Genomic DNA, 16,505 nt, shown 5'->3' on the forward strand with positions numbered 1-16,505 from the left:
CTCTCTGTTCTTGTATCTGTTCAGTGAATAGGGAGGCTTTCAGGCTCTAGGATTGTTAATACAGAGATTTTCATGAGCATTAAATTAATCTACATTTAAAAAAGGGGGAAAATGTTCATTGTGTGTACTCACTGGCTTATGAACACACTTGCACCAGCTTGATGGCCTGGAGAAATTTTTAGTGAGTGTAAAAGACCACCAGCTATAAGCTGTAGCAATCATGCATTATAGCAGCAATGGCCCGCTTTCTACAATCACTACAGATATTTCCAACTGTTACAAGCAAAACAGAACAACCGTGTGGGCCTGGAGAAACACTGTCTGCTCTTTCTTATTCTTTGTTTTTTATTATTTGTATCACAGTTGCTCTCAGAAGACCCAATTAAAAACAAGGTGCTGTTTGTACTCTCAATTTGTTAAAATTGAGATTTGACAGAGAGTGAGACTTGATGATTAAAGTGTCTGTTCTTGGCTTTTGATATATATATGTAATATCTATTAACACTATTGGGTAGGGTGTTTACATATGCTTATCAAGGGGAGAACAGAGCATGCAGAGAATTTTTAAATCAGGTATTATGAAAGAAGGAAATTATAGAGGCCAAGGAAAGCCTCCGTGTCAATTTCCTTGACTCGCAATTGGCAACTCGTAATTGCCTTGAGAGTATGATAAAAGAAAAACCTAAAGTCTGACCCAAATCCATATTACTAACATACAACAGCCAGTGTACCAATAAGTGACACACACAAGATAAATTGCACAGAGCTATTAGTAGTCACAAAGACTAATCAAGATGGACTGATAAACCAATGCATTGTTTTCCTGTGGCAATTCACATCATCTTATAATTGTAATTGGGGATGGCTAAAAATGGTCTAGATTTTTTTTTAAAGGGGGACCCCAAACTTTCCTATTTTTAGGTTGCTGTATATGGACGAAGTAGTTTCCATTTCTTTCACATCATCTTTTCTTTCTGCATTCATCATCACATTTGTCATGCTATCAGTGCTTCCAGTCTTTTTCTAGAGTCATTTGAGGGCTCCTCAGCCTTAACCTAGAGTCCAGAGTTCTTACAGTGAAATAGTTCTGGTTGTTCTCCTCAAAAAGTAGCTCTCCAATTCTGAAAAACAGAGCTGAAAAGCTTTGTATGCTTTCTGAAGGGGGCAAAAATCCTGCCTTTCTCCTTAAAAGTTAGGGCCCATTTTTGGAGTGCATGGGCAAGACTGGCCCACCCACTTGATGTAGTCTCAATGTGTCATTGGCAGTGTCCCAAAATAAAGTTAACCAGAATTGTGTACATGAGACTGTGACAGCTATTTTTCTCACCCCCCACACAAACACACACTCTGAATCAGAATAATAATCAATCATACTTACCTCTTATATAGTGCTTTTCATCCATAAGTCTTACAGAGCTTTATAAAGGAGGTCAGCGTCCTTATTCCCATTTGACAGATGTGCTCACCATGTGGATGGCTATTAACTGTTTTTTTTCTGAGAAGTGCTAACCACTTGAAAGATAGTAAATGATGCATATGCCAAGTGCTCTGGTTAAATTTCTCTATAGACAGATGGTTGTCAACAAGAAAGTGTCCGTTGAGTTCACTGACCGCCTGACTCTCATGGATCCTTGTGCACTGTGCTAATGGATTTTGCATAATACCTTTCAGCCCCTAGCTACATGTTTGCCAACAGAAGTAATTATTAATGAAATGCCATATTCAGCTCTCAATTGCTCCTATGCAATCATAGGGAAGTGTGCATGCATATAACAAATAGTCAGCCCAATCTAGGCTAAAATGCACAGTTATATTCAGATTTGCTGTGGTAGATTTTTATTGGTTTAAGATAATTACAACAACAATAATAAAAAAAATTAAAGAGAGAAAAGATAAGCACCAAACATTGCTTTCAAGACTTATCAGTTATCACCGCTGAATTTTATGTCTTTCAGAGGCACTTTAATCAGTCCCTTTATCTGAAATAATATGCTAAACAGTCCTCAGCAAATTCTTCCAAAGCCCATGAGTAGTGATGAGTTTTTCATGTAAACAGTTATCCAGAAACAAGGCCAGATCCTCAGTAGAGGTAAACTGGTGAAGCTCCAGTGATGGCAATGAAGCCATGCTCATTTACACTAACTGCAGATCTGACCCTGAATCTTAAGGCAGACAAGATGGATTTTGAAGAGCCTGTCAACCACTCATAAGTAAAGCTGGTCCAAAAAAGGTAAGCATACTTCATGAAAATGTTTAAAACAAAGGGTGTTTTTGTTTCATTTGAAATATTCTGTGAATTTTTTTGTTCTTTAAACAAAACATTTGAAAATGAAATTCTTCAAAATATTCAAAATTTCAAAAAGTGTAATTTTTGTGGGGGAAAACCCCACTTTCTCTCATTTACTTTTTTTCAAACTTTTCCACACTTCCTTCTTGTGGAAACTTTTATCTTAAAAAGGGTGGATGCCTTTTTCTCCCTCCACCAAAATCAAAATGAATTTTTTCCCCACAAATTTTCATTTTGATGAAAAAGGCATTTTCCTTTTTGTCTAAAAAAAAGTTCCAATGCAAAACTTAAAACTTTACAAGCACAGAAAGTAAAGCATGCAGAGCACTGCATAGAGCAGTTTACAGTAGTAAAGTTAAAAAGAGCTGTCTTGTGTCCTTTGATTCTAAAACTGTTTGTACAATTTAATTTTGGGTGACAGGGTTCATATTCAAGGTACAGGCAAACTTTCAGAATTACGTTACAGCATCTGCTGTCAACAGTAAGAAAATAAAAGGTCTTTAAGATAACTAGGTATATGATCATAAAAAACTTTAATATTGTAAGTATAGTAGATTTGAGAATTTCAATGTTGAGGTGCTGTTTAAACTCATCTCAGTTCTTTTCTTTTACTGGTCAAGTAATGCTGCATAGAAGCTCAATGTATGCACAGGGTTTGTCATTGAACCTCAGTCTAGAAGTGCTGCTCAGTGACAACATTAAGTTCTGGTAATCTGATTTAGTATAATTTTCAGTGAAAAACTAAAAAATGACTAACTTCCCCTATATACTGCCATCATTGAACCACATTGCATTACATAGTGGGCACCAAGTTTAACTCAGGACAGACAGGGATAGTGTATGAGAAGAGGTTAATGGGACCATCTTTAACCTGAAAAAGTAGTTACTTCCTAAGTACCTGAAGTGATCAGAAAAGGATTGCTCAGACGTCAGAAGGGCAGATAATAAATGGATGTGATTTAGATAAATTTAAGGGCATTTGTAGGCTGGATATTAGGCGTAGGATGAGTTGGTGGGAAGGGAGGACGTCCTGAAAGATCTTTAAGGCTTCAGCATCTTTTAAAAATAAAACCCACTCTAAGGCTATGAATCAAATCATTCCATGTGTCAGTTCAGGCTGACCCACCAACATTTGTCAGCCCAGTTCTGAAGGGGACGCTTCTAGGCTGAGAGAGTAATTAATCCTCTGTGTTCAATCAATCCTTAGCTGTCTTTCATGGCAGTCTCAGGGCGCCTACTAGGTGCATGTCTCCACTGCAGAGTTCGCCAGGGCTAGGCACAGCAAAGCATTACCCATGCCAGGCCTGTGTGTGCACACAAGAGTGTTGTAAGAGCTGGGATGGGTTTCTGGTGGGATATCCTATGGTTCTTAGCATTGCATTGAACTGAGCTGCTCTGTGAATCCATTTGCAGGATGCTCTGTCTGTGTAGCCTAGCATGGAGCTGCTGTTTGTGGCACTAACAGGAGAACAATATTTTATGTAAGTAACTTCCAAATGGAGTGACTCATTAATGCAGACAGTTCTAAGGCAAAAGCAAACAGCATCTGGCAGCAAGAATTCTTAATATGAATGTCATTAAGGATGAAAATCAGTCTGCAAACTATAAAGCGAATTGCAGTGCACTAACCCAACCCTCTGTTTCTTTCCTGTCCATTAAATATAAAGATGTCATTTTGGGTACATTTTCCCAAATTATGCATCTTACCGATATCACACCCTAGCTTAACCAGAAGGCTGGCGTCAGCCTCTGGAAAAAATGGCAGCATAGGAGGAAGGTTCCTTGGCTGGCATCTCTCTTCAAATGCTGTGGAAGCACAACAGAAATGGAGCAGGGAAATGTGGGGTTAAAATGCTAAGCCAGTATAGGTGTCTTTCAGTGGAGAAAATGGGAGGAGTTAAAAAAGAAAGTACAGCTCAGGTGGATTTGTGGGATAGCACTGAAAGACTAACAACACCTGGGCTTGATTAGCCTGCTCTCTCACTGCAAAGTAGGTGGGTTGCCAGCCTGGGCTGGAGCAAAGCCTGAGCTCAAGTCTATAACCTCCCTATGCCATGCCTGCTAGCCTGGTCTTAAGGCACCCTTAAACCCGGGTTACAAATTTTTCTGTGTGCATGGAAGGGGCAATGCCCAGGCTGGAGCCCAGCCTAACTCTGCAGTGAAGACATACCCCAAGGGCACCAAGAGTAGTGATGTTTTTTGTGAAGTGGGTCCTTGAAACGGTGAAACTGTGGGCTGTTACTGTACACATTTAATCAAAGCCACCGAGTAGCTGTCTGATGATAATGATTTTAGGCTACTACTGACCTGGTGATCTTAAATCTCTGTATCCCATTGCCAGTCCTCCAAACCCTTAGCAGTCCCCTAGGATGTAGCTCTTTCTCCATCAATTTGACAGGTGTTATTTTGAGTACTATTAAAGGTAGAGCTACAGTAGAGAACAGAACCAGAAACAAAAAGTTATGAACAGAATACTTTCATACCAACACTCACCAGATAAAGGAATTATTCCATGGTAAGCACTTCTTATAAATGGATTGAAAATTGATCTCTCTGTATTGTCACATCTGTTATTACCTTTGAATCCCTCGCTACTTTGTAACTTCTCTGAGCAATGAAACTCAAATCAACACACACAGCCCTATGCCTTTGATAGCAGTAATATACAAGTGAGCCTCTGTTATCTCTTCTGTTGAGTAGTGGAAGAACATCACTATTACAAAGCAATGCTAAATTTGGGACAGAGTTCCTACTTTTAAAGTGTTTAAAATTAGTGCTGGGCAAACCTTACAAGTTAGATACCCAAAAGTCTGGATACTTATCCAAGTATTTTTGGTATTCAGAACTGAATAGGAGAACAGTCTTGCTCATAAGACATCTAACAATTTTTGCTTCTGACTAGGATGGAGGAACTGCAACAGCAGCCTTTCTAACAGTATTTAAGCTGAAATCAAGAAGGACAAATAATTTAGAAAACCAAAAAGTAAGCTGAACTTTTCTGAACCTCTTAAAAAAGTTTGATTCACTTCAAGTTTTGGGTGGAGGTTTGGGTTGGCTCTTGCTTTTAATGGAAATGGTTGGTTCAGTTATTCCAGATATTGGATAAGTAACTGGAACTAACATTAGCCAGTTAACTTATTACTCCATTGTTTAAATATATACACAGTGTGCTAAGAATTTTACAAAGCAATTGAAAATACATGGTTCCTGCCTGAAGGAACAAGCGAAGGTTCTGATACTGCAACTGGATTGGTATGGGCAGAACTGTATGTTCACATGGGCAGAAACCAACTGAAGTCAATGGGACTCCCTGGTAGCAGAAGGGTTTGCCCGCACAGTCTCGATTGCAGGATTAGGACCTAAATTTGGGTGCAAAGAGTGAAGCTAACAAAGAATACAGAGAGGACAGAATGGGACAAGGGTTACAGAACTATTACACAATTAAGTTGGTTGAGGCACGTGGTTATCCTGAAGGTTCAATTAAATGAATAATTCTTGTTTGGTAAATTAAGTTACTTTGTGTAGGGAATAGGGAGAAGTGGGTTTTGAGGAGTGATTTAGCTGAGGAGAGTATGTGGCTTGGTGAGCAGCGATTGGGAAGGCTGGCATGGGAAAACACATGGAGGCAGAACAGGGAGAAAGAAACAAAAGAGGCATGAAGGTTACTTCCACTGACAAAGCTGGGAACATGAAATTCAGAGAAGTGTAAAGTCTTGAAAGTTAGAACAAGAAGTCTGACCTTGACATGCAGGGCAAGTAAGAGCCAGTGGGCACTGGGTGGGGGAATTTGAAAAAAGTTCAGAACTGAGATAAAGAATACGTATTTCTTCTGAGTTTTGTAGTGAGTCATCTTTAATTGTATTAAAACATAAGATGAGTTAGTCACAGGCTGCTGAGGTGTTTGTTTGAAAATATTTTCAGTGCTATTTCTTCAAAATAATTACTGTACTGTAGTGTTTTATAAGATTTTTGAAGTGAGTTCAGAACTGTGATTTATGTCAATTTTTTCCAAAGAGAATGAATGCATATTTTACCTAGCATTAGCAAGTTCCAAATACAAAACTGTACATGTTACTAAAACAAAATCCTTTGAGCCTTCATGTTAACTTTAAACAGCTATGTCCCAGTCCTGCAAATTGTCAGGCTGCAATGAATTTGTTGATTGCAAACAGAGTGCCAGTGACTAACAGCAGCAATTGGTATTATGAATTTTATTATTTTACTAAAGATCCATTGTCTTGTTTTTTATCTAACTCTCTATTTGGGGAATCTGATGATTTAACTCTTATAAAAGGTATTTTGGTTTCCATTGCCTGGCCATTTTTTTTTAATTTTTAGAAAAGTTGCCCTGCATTTGATTTTATACCATTATTTAAGATTTTTTTATCATACTTTTGTTAATTCTAGTTTAAAATTATTGAAGTGTGTGAATTATTTTTAACGATGTTATCCTCTCCCACTATTGTGCTACTCTTTATGGTGAGACTCCTTTTTAAAGTGTGCTTTCAATACAATTTTTTATCAAGTAATTTGTATGCATCTGTACATTTTTAATGGTTGGAGGGTGGTTTATTACATGAGGAGTGTGTGAGGGATATATACAAGAATACCCAAATAACATGGAAGTTGCATTTGTAAATTCCTGTGCATCAGTAGAAGATTATCCTCTCAGTGGCTGCCTAGTTTCACTCAACCCGTTGAAATTAGAACTGTGAGAATAACAGATTTTTTGGTTGGCTGAAAATTCTGAAAAAAAATTCATTTTGGGTTGATCCAAAGCCAAATTGTTTTGAAATTTCAGCAAATAAAAACAAAAAATTCCCCACAAAAATGTTTTGTTTGACCCAAAATGAAATGTTTTGTTTCAATTTTGAGTGGTTTAAGGGTTTTTAATTTTTTTAAAATAGAATTGAAGGAAATTTCAAAAGAAAAAACTGTTTTCAGTCAAAAAATTAAAATGTTTTGTTTCAAAAATGTCAAAACAAAACAGTTGGACGGTCAGAATTTCTTCAACAAGAAAAAAGAGCAGACCAACACAAATTTGCTGAAACTGCATTTTTCACCAACAAAAAAATGTTCAAGCGGAAATACTTTGCCTAGGTCTACCTGATATACACCTGGAACTCAACATCTTTCTAGCATGCTAGATCTCCCAGAACTTGCTTTAAATCTTATGGCTCTTAAAGATGAACTTGATGTGAAAAGATGAGGGACTTTTTAATGAAAACATAGCTTGTATTGATTGAAAACTTTTTAGTGATTTCTAGGGAAATTCTTGTTGTTTTTGAGCTTAATAGAAGACTTTTGTCATTCTAATGCTACTTATTTTTCAGGCTTTAAGGAGGACTATGTAGAAGAATCTGTGTAGAATACAACAGAATTTGATTGGTTTGAGTTTGTCAACCTTTTGCCACTTTTGGTTCCACATTAGCTTGTGGAAGAATTTTAAAATCTTGTTACAAACATTGCCACATATTCTTTTCTTACATATATATTCTACTATTCACACAGGTTATTTGGACTCCATTACATATTTTAAGTCATAATACCACTGACTGTGATTTCATCAGATCTATCTATCTCGATAGAGTTGGTGTTTTCTTGAAAATTGGATGGAAGACTTCTAGGAACAAACCTAGGTGCTCTAGGAAACTATGACAGACCTAACAAGTCTACTGTTTCCCATTGTAGCCTATATGCTTTGGTCTTTTTTAATAGGGAGATTCAGTCAATCCATTGGTTTTCTTGATGCCAGGCTCAGGGATAGGTGCCATGGGATTTAGGGTGAATCGTGTGTGGTAAGAAGTAGTCTGAACACTAAAATGTTTCTTTCAATTTAAACGCTATCTTACAAGATATAATTCTAAAGAAATACTGTTTTTTCTTTTAACTGTCAACTATTCTCAGATTTCTAACTGCATCAAATTCAAGTTTGATGTTCTTCCAGGAGTTACCTCCGAATTTTTGATTGATTTATTAGAGATCAGAGAACAAACATTTTGCAAAGGAAAAATGGAAGTTCATTTTTTGGATCCCTGGAATTCCAGTGTCATTGATACTTCTTGTAAGAACCTAGTAGAGAGTTTGAAAACAGCTTAATTTACTGCATCTCTTTTTGAAAATTTGAGGGCTACGTGATCAGTTAAGGGTAGCATTAACAGACACATTCTCTCCTTTCCCCGCTTACACACACGCACACAATTCTTCTTAGGATTTATCACAAAGAAAAAGAGAATAGGAACAACAATGGATACATGGCATGGAAGTTTACTTATTTACTTTTTGTATTTACATGACACAGAACACTCTAGATGTGACATAAATTTACTTCATCTTGTTCAGGCTACTTGTGTCATTGTAATTACTCTTGCACCCCCACCCCAGAAACAGCTTTGTAGTGGGTGAAATCAAGAGGTCACAATCTATAAATTTTATTTCTGTGGGGCTTCTGAAAGGGGCTATCTAGTAACAATTGCTTCACAGAGCCTATTTCAATTCCATCATGTGGCTTTTAAGAAGATTCTAGCAACAAGCATTACTGGCTAGCATAATCCTCCCAATTCTGTTTTGTTTAATTAGATGAGTACCTTAAGCATCCAGCAGAGGGAATAAGGCATAACCCTTCTCAAAGGTGTATTTCCTCAATGCACTCAGTCCTTTGCTGATGTGAGGAGGGAGGGGTTTATGCATTCAAGATTTTTCTGTCATAGATTGGCATTCCTTATGTACCTTATTTTAAACCAAAACAGATGGTGCGTGTGTCTGAGGGAAGAGCAAGAACTCTATTTCTGGACTGAGGTGAGCACTGAGATCCTGCCGCTGGAGTTTAGTGATGGGCAAGCCTATGACAGTTCAGCTAACCAGCCACCTATTTATTTGCTTATTCTTTGGATGAACTCCCCTAACTATTCCTTCCACTACAGTCTGACTCCCCAAAACCGGCCTGGAAATCTCCCCTCCCCGCCCCAAACAGCCCCCTCCAGCAACAGTCCTGGATTTCTCTTAGGGGGACCATATTTGGGCATGTACGGGCAGGGGCTAAGGGACATCTCAGTCGTGCGGTAGAACCTGGATTTGTGCTGGAAATGGCCCAACTTGATGATCACTTTAGATAAGCTATTACCAGCAGGACAGTGGGGTGGGAGGAGGTATATAATATCTGCTGCAGTTTCCACGGTATGCATCCGATGAAGTGAGCTGTAGCTCAGGAAAGCTCATGCTCAAATAAATTGGTTAGTCTCTAAGGTGCCACAAGTACTCCTTTTCTATCTCCAGTAGCTAAACCTCTCTCTCTGCCTCTCCACAAGGGCCCTTATGTGCCCTTCCTGGGGCTGCCGCGGCTGTGAGGGGGAGAGACAAGGTGGGGGGGGGGGCAGACAAGCTTTTGAGCCACACACAGCTGGGGGAGGAACTCACCGCTAGCACCGTGCTGACGCTGATCCAAAGGCGAGCGTGCTATCCACTGCATCTCCACATCATATACCCTGTCACCATCCTGCAAGAAAAAACCAGCCCCGTCAGACAGCACCCGCGCTTGCCCGGAGGATTGTGACCTGCATCTCTCACCCCCCGCCCCGACCAGGGTCTGGAAACAGGCGATGGTTTTACCCAGAACAAAACCCTGGTCCCGACAGAGACTCTGCAGGCGAGCCAGGGAGGGCGGGGAGCGGGTAACGCCCCCCCCCCCGGCTGGGCAGGTGCCACCCTCTGGCGCGGCGGGGGCGGGCTGCCTGGCGCCGCTGCATATAAGCTGGGCGCGGAGGCTCGGCCCGGGGCAGGGCGCAGGGCGGGGCTTGCAGCCGGCGGGGCTCGGCGCTGGCTCAGGGGCGCGCCGGCCGCCTTCGCTCCGGGTCCGGGGCCAGCCGCCGGGATGGGGCGCTACTCGGGCAAGACCTGCCGCCTGATCTTCATGCTGGTGCTGACCGCCGGCTTCTTCGTGGCCGAGCTGGTCTCCGGCTACCTGGGCAACTCCATCGCGCTGGTGTCGGACTCGTTCAACATGCTCTCGGACCTCATCTCGCTGTGCGTGGGCATCGCCACCGGCCGCATCGCCCGCCGCGCCCGCCGGGGCCCCGCCGCCACCTACGGCTACGGCCGCGCCGAGGCGGTGGGGGCGCTGAGCAACGCCGTCTTCCTCACCGCCCTCTGCTTCACCATCCTGGTGGAGGCGGTGCTGCGCCTGGCCCGGCCCGAGCCCATCGACGGCCCCGCGCTGGTGCTCATCGTGGGGGCGCTGGGCCTGGCCGTCAACCTGGTGGGGCTGCTCATCTTCCAGGACTGGGGCTCCTGCTGCAGCCGCCTGCAGCCCCGCGCCGCCACCCCAGAGCCGGTTCAGGTGGTGCCCGGCCCCGGGCGGGAGGAGGCGGCCGTGGTGGAGTGTCAGGAGGCTGCTGAAGCAGGTGCCTTTCAGTTGCATCCTAGCTCGCCCCGGCTCTTCTCGCCCCTCCTCTTTCCTTTCTTCCCTTTGCTTTCCCTTCTCCCGTTTTGCCCCTCCCTTTCTCCTTCTGTCTCTCTCTCTTGCCTGCATTCCGGCCCTCCATCCTGCCCCCCCCTTCCTCTCCTCTTCCACCCTCCCCCCCTTCCCCTTGTCATCTTTAAATTAAGACTGGATGCTTTTCTCAAAGCCTTGCTCTAGGAATTATTGCAGGGAAATTCTGTGGCCTTTCCTAGCCAGGTCAGACTAGATAATCATGGAGGTCCCTTCTGGCCTTGGAATCTATCAATCTTCCCTTTTCTATGTCCTTTCGGGCTCCATCCCCTCCTTCCTCCTCTGCTATTTCATGTTCCCCTTTTCTATAGTTTTGTTGCTATTGTGATACCCTAATGACCTCGTTAGTGGTTGTGGCTCTTCCTTTGGGGACAGAGGGAGAGAGAACCTTAAAGTAAAAGGAAACATCCTCTTGTCTATTGTTTGCAGTGGAATCTCCTCCAAAGATTGCTTTAATGGTAACCGCAGTGTGAACAAACTCCATGCAAACATCCTACATATTTCATGCTTGTATGTATTCTATACTGTATTGTTTGAAATAGGCAGGGGGAGAAGGGTCGTTGATTAAAGAGATGTTGGCCAGAGACTGACTTTTTCTTGAGTTTATGTTTGTTTCTCTTTAAAATAAGTTGGTGTTGAGAAGATTGGTGTGTTTTTTTTTTTCTGTTTGTAGAATTTATACACAACACAGGGTTGTTTCTTTGAATGCAGGTGATTCCCTGAACACTCAGAAAAGGCCTGAAGAGCAAACAGTACAGAAAAAAGAGAAAAAGTCTGAAGCTTTGAACATCAGAGGTACGGGTTTTTTTGTTTTGTTTTGTTTTGTTTTTTTTAAAGACTTCTGAAGTAGAGCTGGTCAAAATTTTCCAAATTTCATTTTTTATTTGTTTTCAGAATTCCAATGAAAATAAAAATGATGATAGTTTTCACAATTTTTGACTAACTCGGGGTTTTTTTACGTTCTTAGGCCAGGTCCCCAAATGGTTTGAAGTGGCAATGATTACTTCAGTGAAATCAATGGAGCATTTGAGGGTCTGGCCCTTTGTATGTGTTCACATTTTTATTTTTGATTGCACCCTTTTAAACAGCTTTATCTTCAAAGTCTCTTCCTCTAATTTTAGCTGATTGAAGTCCCCATTCTCTTCTTTTTGGTCTATTTCTTGAGCATCATCACCATAGTATTTCAGGATTCTTAGCTGAAGAGCTGGAGCACAGTTTTCTTTAAAGACTGGTATCAATGATGCCCCATAGTCAGTTGGGTAAGGAGTACTGAAGAACAGCATAGTGGTTCTGCAGCCCTGTTGTTCTGTGGACTGTTTCCTGACAGAGACCTTCTTAAGGACCACCTCTCCTCCAAGCAGCCCATTCCTCACATTTATTTCTCAAAATATTTATTTCTATCCAACACTAGAAAGGATCCACAGAGCTCTGAATATCTGCAGAATGAAATATGCTAATTAACCTATTCTTGAAGGTAACCTGCATGGCCTTAAAATAAACAAACAAAACTAACTAGATATGTGGATACATCCTGAATGCCCCAAATGCATCCAGAGCATAACTGATTTTAAATACACTTTTTCTTTAAAAACAACAGAAAAGTCCCACCAATAATACTTAGCATTTTATTTAATCAAAACACTATTAAAAATGTTAAGCAAAGATTTTTCTTGATCACAGATCACCATCTCTTGCACCAGTGTGATGTTCCCACATCCATTATGCAGATAGTGCCAAGTGAATCCAATATAAGGGGGTGGTCCGGTCAGGTGAGTGTCTATTTTTAGTATATGGCAAAGATTTGCAAAGTTTTCATTATTATACCAGTGTAAAAAAGTATTCTGCAAAACCGCACCATATGCTAAAACAGTGGCACTTACTTGAACTTCTAGAGGTCAGGTTCAGCAGACTTTCATGGTGGATGTGATATCCTCAAAATACCACATGCTAGTGTATTTGGCACACTAAGGTGTGCATTTTAAGCACTGTATCTTCTAACTCTGCTCAGAGTAGATCTAATTGTCGTGGTGCTCAAAATATGAGCTGCACTGAGCAGCCCATCCTCATTAGGGCTCCCAATATTGCTAATACCAGTGGAGCTGAATCAATATTTGCAATGATGGGACATTTTAGGATTTCCCTCGTGTAGACATCCACAGTTAGCATCCGAGAATTATAGGGAAATTGCATCTTGTCCTTCCCCCTTGTCAGTGCAGAAGTAAACTCTGCAGTACATACTCCAGTCCAATTTAATTTTAAATGGAAAGCAGTGAGGTTTCCACGATTACTACAGCGAAAACTGAACTCAGGACCCTTGTGACCTCTAGGCAGCAGATTGCTCTGGAAAACCAAAAAGGAGAGTTCTCTTAACCCTACCAGAAAGAAACTTCCTTCAGCTGAAAGTTAGTGACTTAATGACTACTTGGCTCTTAATGAGTGATTCAAGGCAGTCTAGTGATATATTGCCTTCCCTTCCCATGTGAAGGATCAGCATTTGGGCCCCAAATTGGTAAGAAGTGGTAGCAAAGGCAGTGTTCTCAGCCTTAGGGAGTTTAGTGTCTTACATCATTGCAAAGTGAAAACTCGCAGCTGAGCATTGATAGGTTTAAGAGGGAGCTATAAGCAGCTATCCTAGTTGAGAGATGTAGGAGTGAAGCTTATAAGAAAATGGAAGTTTTTAGAGGCGACAACTCCGCTTATCCCCTTGCCACCCAAAAATAAAAAGTAATGGCAAGTTAGTCTTATAAAAGTAGAGTATTACAATCTAACATGGGTTACGTTAAAATGCAAGTTTGGACTGGGGAGATTGTTAGAAAGCACATCAAGGGAAAGATACTTCTTGCAAGAAGGAAACAGAAGATCCTAAAAAGAAAAGGAGTACTAGTGGTACCTTGGAGACTAACAAGGTGCCACAGTACTCCTTTTCTTTTTGTGAATACAGACTAACACGGCTGCTACTCTAAAAAAGATTCTAAGATTACTGTGAATGTGTAGCAAGCACATTATCTTACTCAATGTAATGCACAGGGCTGGCCTAGAGAGGTATTACAGGCATCTTTTAAAATGTATACACTTTTCTCATTCTTTTTTTCCCTCCATGACTGTGGAAGTAAGTAGAAGAGCTGTATGCAGTGTTTTCTGAACTTGCAATAGGACAAATACTTACACTAAAAGAGATGAAACCAAGCTGAAAAATTGGGACCCAAACTGAGTTAGAGAGAGAGAGAGAGAGAGAGAGAGAGAGTGTGTGTGTGTGTGTGTGTGTTAATTTGGCCTGTATAAAGCTAGGTGAGTTCTGAAGCTCAGATCAGGATCCAAACTTGTCCAGTGTTTGGATTTGTCGTTTTGGTTCAGGCCCATCTCTGTATCGTGTACTTAGAAGTTTTCCCCTCCCTCCAAAGTGAGTATTGTTTAGTTATATTACTGCTGTTATTTCAGAACTCAGCAAGGTCACAGAACTGCTATCAAAAGAGAACAATTGATCTACTTAGGAGAGAAGTGGACTATGCCTCATTTAGCAGCTCGGTTATTTGATCATCCATAATCATGATACGAATTGATTGCCCTTTATAGGTGTGCCCAGCTCATAGTAAGCTCCAGCAGTTTGATTAAAAACATTGTACGTTGGCATGCTGTTCAGTGCTAACTTCTGTGGATCTGTTGTGTAGCCTAAATGTTTAATAACCCACCAAATTTATGCAAGCATATAGTTGTTCAGGCTTGTCCCACCCACCCCACTTGTTTTATTCTCCGCTGTTGCAAGCTTTATATCTGATTATGGTACTGATTTCCTAAATGCTGCAATTTCATGTTGAACAAAATAAATTCAAAAGTCTGTAACAGTTCATCTGGATTTTTCCCCCTCCAAATGAAGGCTTATGCAAAATTGTATTATGTCATTTATTTCAGGTGTTCTTTTACATGTGATGGGAGATGCACTTGGATCTGTGGTTGTGGTAGTTGCTGCTGCAATATTCTATGCACTTCCCCTGGATGCCAATACCCCGTGTAACTGGCAGTGTTACATTGATCCAAGCCTGACAATAGTTATGGTGGTCATCATTTTATCCTCTGCCTTCCCCCTTATCAAAGAGACCGCAACCATTTTGCTGCAGATGGTTCCCAAAGGTGTTAATATGCAAGTACTGAGTAAGTCAATTTTTTTGAGTTTTTATTAATTATAGTGACATACTTTAGTGCTCGTGTTATTTCTGGAATGACATGTTTGGATTATATACTCATAGCAGCTCTAAATTCTCAAGAACTGTGAGAAATGGAGTCACATGTGTGTGTCCTAGCAACATGACTCAAATCTCTGTGGATTAGTTAAAGCATGCATTTTGAGAATGTGGTACTCCAACAATACATAAAAATACCAGACCTTGAGCTGTAAACAAACAACCCACGCAAAATATTATTAGTGGAACAACACTGAATTAGAATAGTACTTCCTAGTACCTTCTGTCCAAGGATCTCAAAGCGCTTTAGAAATGTTAATTGACAGTAGCATTGTTTGGTTAATTTTGTAACTTTATAAATGCACGCTTAAGAGATTTCTTTGGTGTGTGTGTGTTTTTTTTTTTTTTTGAATTCCATCAGGCTCTGAGCTGAGCAGAACAGGGAAGACATGATCTCTGCCCCAAGGAGATTACAGTCTAGTGTTGATCCTACAAAGTGCTGAGTGCCCTCAGCTTTGTTTGAAGCCAATAAGCGTTAAAGGCATGTCCAAAGGATTGGTCCCCAAGTTAAGCGACTTAGTTCAGACCCTGGATGACTAGGAGAAAGTTAAAGTTTGAAGGGGGTGTCGGTGTTACATTACATACAACTACTTTTAAAAAGTCACATGCTTATATCTTAAGTGGATGAGCATTGATAGGTGTCTTTCTTCATGGCTGTGGCTTTTAAACACTATTCCTCATAATAACCAGAAACTTGCAATTGGCCCCCCCCGAACAACCCTCTTAAATTATTTTCTCTTATGTTTTCTAGCAGAAAGACTAACTGATGTGCCAGGGGTTAGCAGCCTTCATGAGGTGCATGTCTGGGAACTGGCAGGTGGGAAGAATATTGCTACCCTTCATGTCAAGTGCCAAACCACTTCTGATTACCAAGATGCCTCTTATAAAATGCGGGAGGTTTTCCACGAAGCAGGGATCCATTCTGTAACCATCCAACCAGAGTACATTGACCACAAGACCTCTGAGCTAATATGCAGCTCACCCTGTATCTCAAAAGCTTGTGCTTCTCAGCTGTGCTGCCCTCAGCAGGAAGTTGAACTTACTCATGATAATGGTTATCCTGAGAAAAATGGCCTTCCCGCAACACTGCATAAAGACAATAGTTTAAATAAAAATGGTGTTGAAATTCCTATTGAGCATATATTGGCAGGGGATGGAATAAAAAATACAGACAATTGTAAAAAATCAGATGGCAAATCATATCCACACAGTACACATTTTTGAAACACTTAATTTTACACTTCATAATCTCTGTATAGAACAAGCCCTAATGGCCAAAAGGTCAGAGGCCATTGGTTGGAGCTGAAATGCGCATTGGAAAAGCCATCTGTGTTATAGTTATAAACCAAAACATATGTAAAAACCTGTTTATCTGAAATAAGGATTATCATCTTCATTTTTTGCATTCACCTAAAATAGTTTAAGGCAATTTAACACAAATTTCTTGAACTAACTAGATGGGAATTTTTATTTTTAGAGTGTAGCAGGTGTA

General features: G+C 40.8%; 1 protein-coding gene across 1 annotated transcript; it reads left to right on the forward strand.

The window, feature by feature from the left end:
• Positions 1-10,157: 10,157 nt before the first annotated feature.
• Positions 10,158-16,237, forward strand: SLC30A10 (solute carrier family 30 member 10). Its single transcript, XM_077811936.1, has 4 exons — positions 10,158-10,686; positions 11,487-11,570; positions 14,685-14,924; positions 15,765-16,237. The coding sequence occupies exons 1-4, from the start codon at positions 10,158-10,160 to the stop codon at positions 16,235-16,237; spliced, it is 1,326 nt and encodes a 441-aa protein (XP_077668062.1).
• The last annotated feature ends 268 nt before the right edge of the window (positions 16,238-16,505 follow it).

The sequence above is a fragment of the Eretmochelys imbricata genome, chromosome 3 (assembly GCF_965152235.1).
Source record: "Eretmochelys imbricata isolate rEreImb1 chromosome 3, rEreImb1.hap1, whole genome shotgun sequence".
Classification (NCBI taxonomy): Eukaryota; Metazoa; Chordata; order Testudines; family Cheloniidae; genus Eretmochelys; species Eretmochelys imbricata.

Excerpts from the sequence above, each read along its gene's own strand:
- SLC30A10 (XM_077811936.1), top strand. The coding sequence starts at position 10,158 with ATGGGGCGCTACTCGGGCAAGACCTGCCGCCTGATCTTCATGCTGGTG. Across the intron at positions 11,571-14,684 it reads TGAAGCTTTGAACATCAGAG|GTGTTCTTTTACATGTGATG; the intron begins GTACGGGTTTTT and ends CATTTATTTCAG. Across the intron at positions 14,925-15,764 it reads TGTTAATATGCAAGTACTGA|CAGAAAGACTAACTGATGTG; the intron begins GTAAGTCAATTT and ends TATGTTTTCTAG.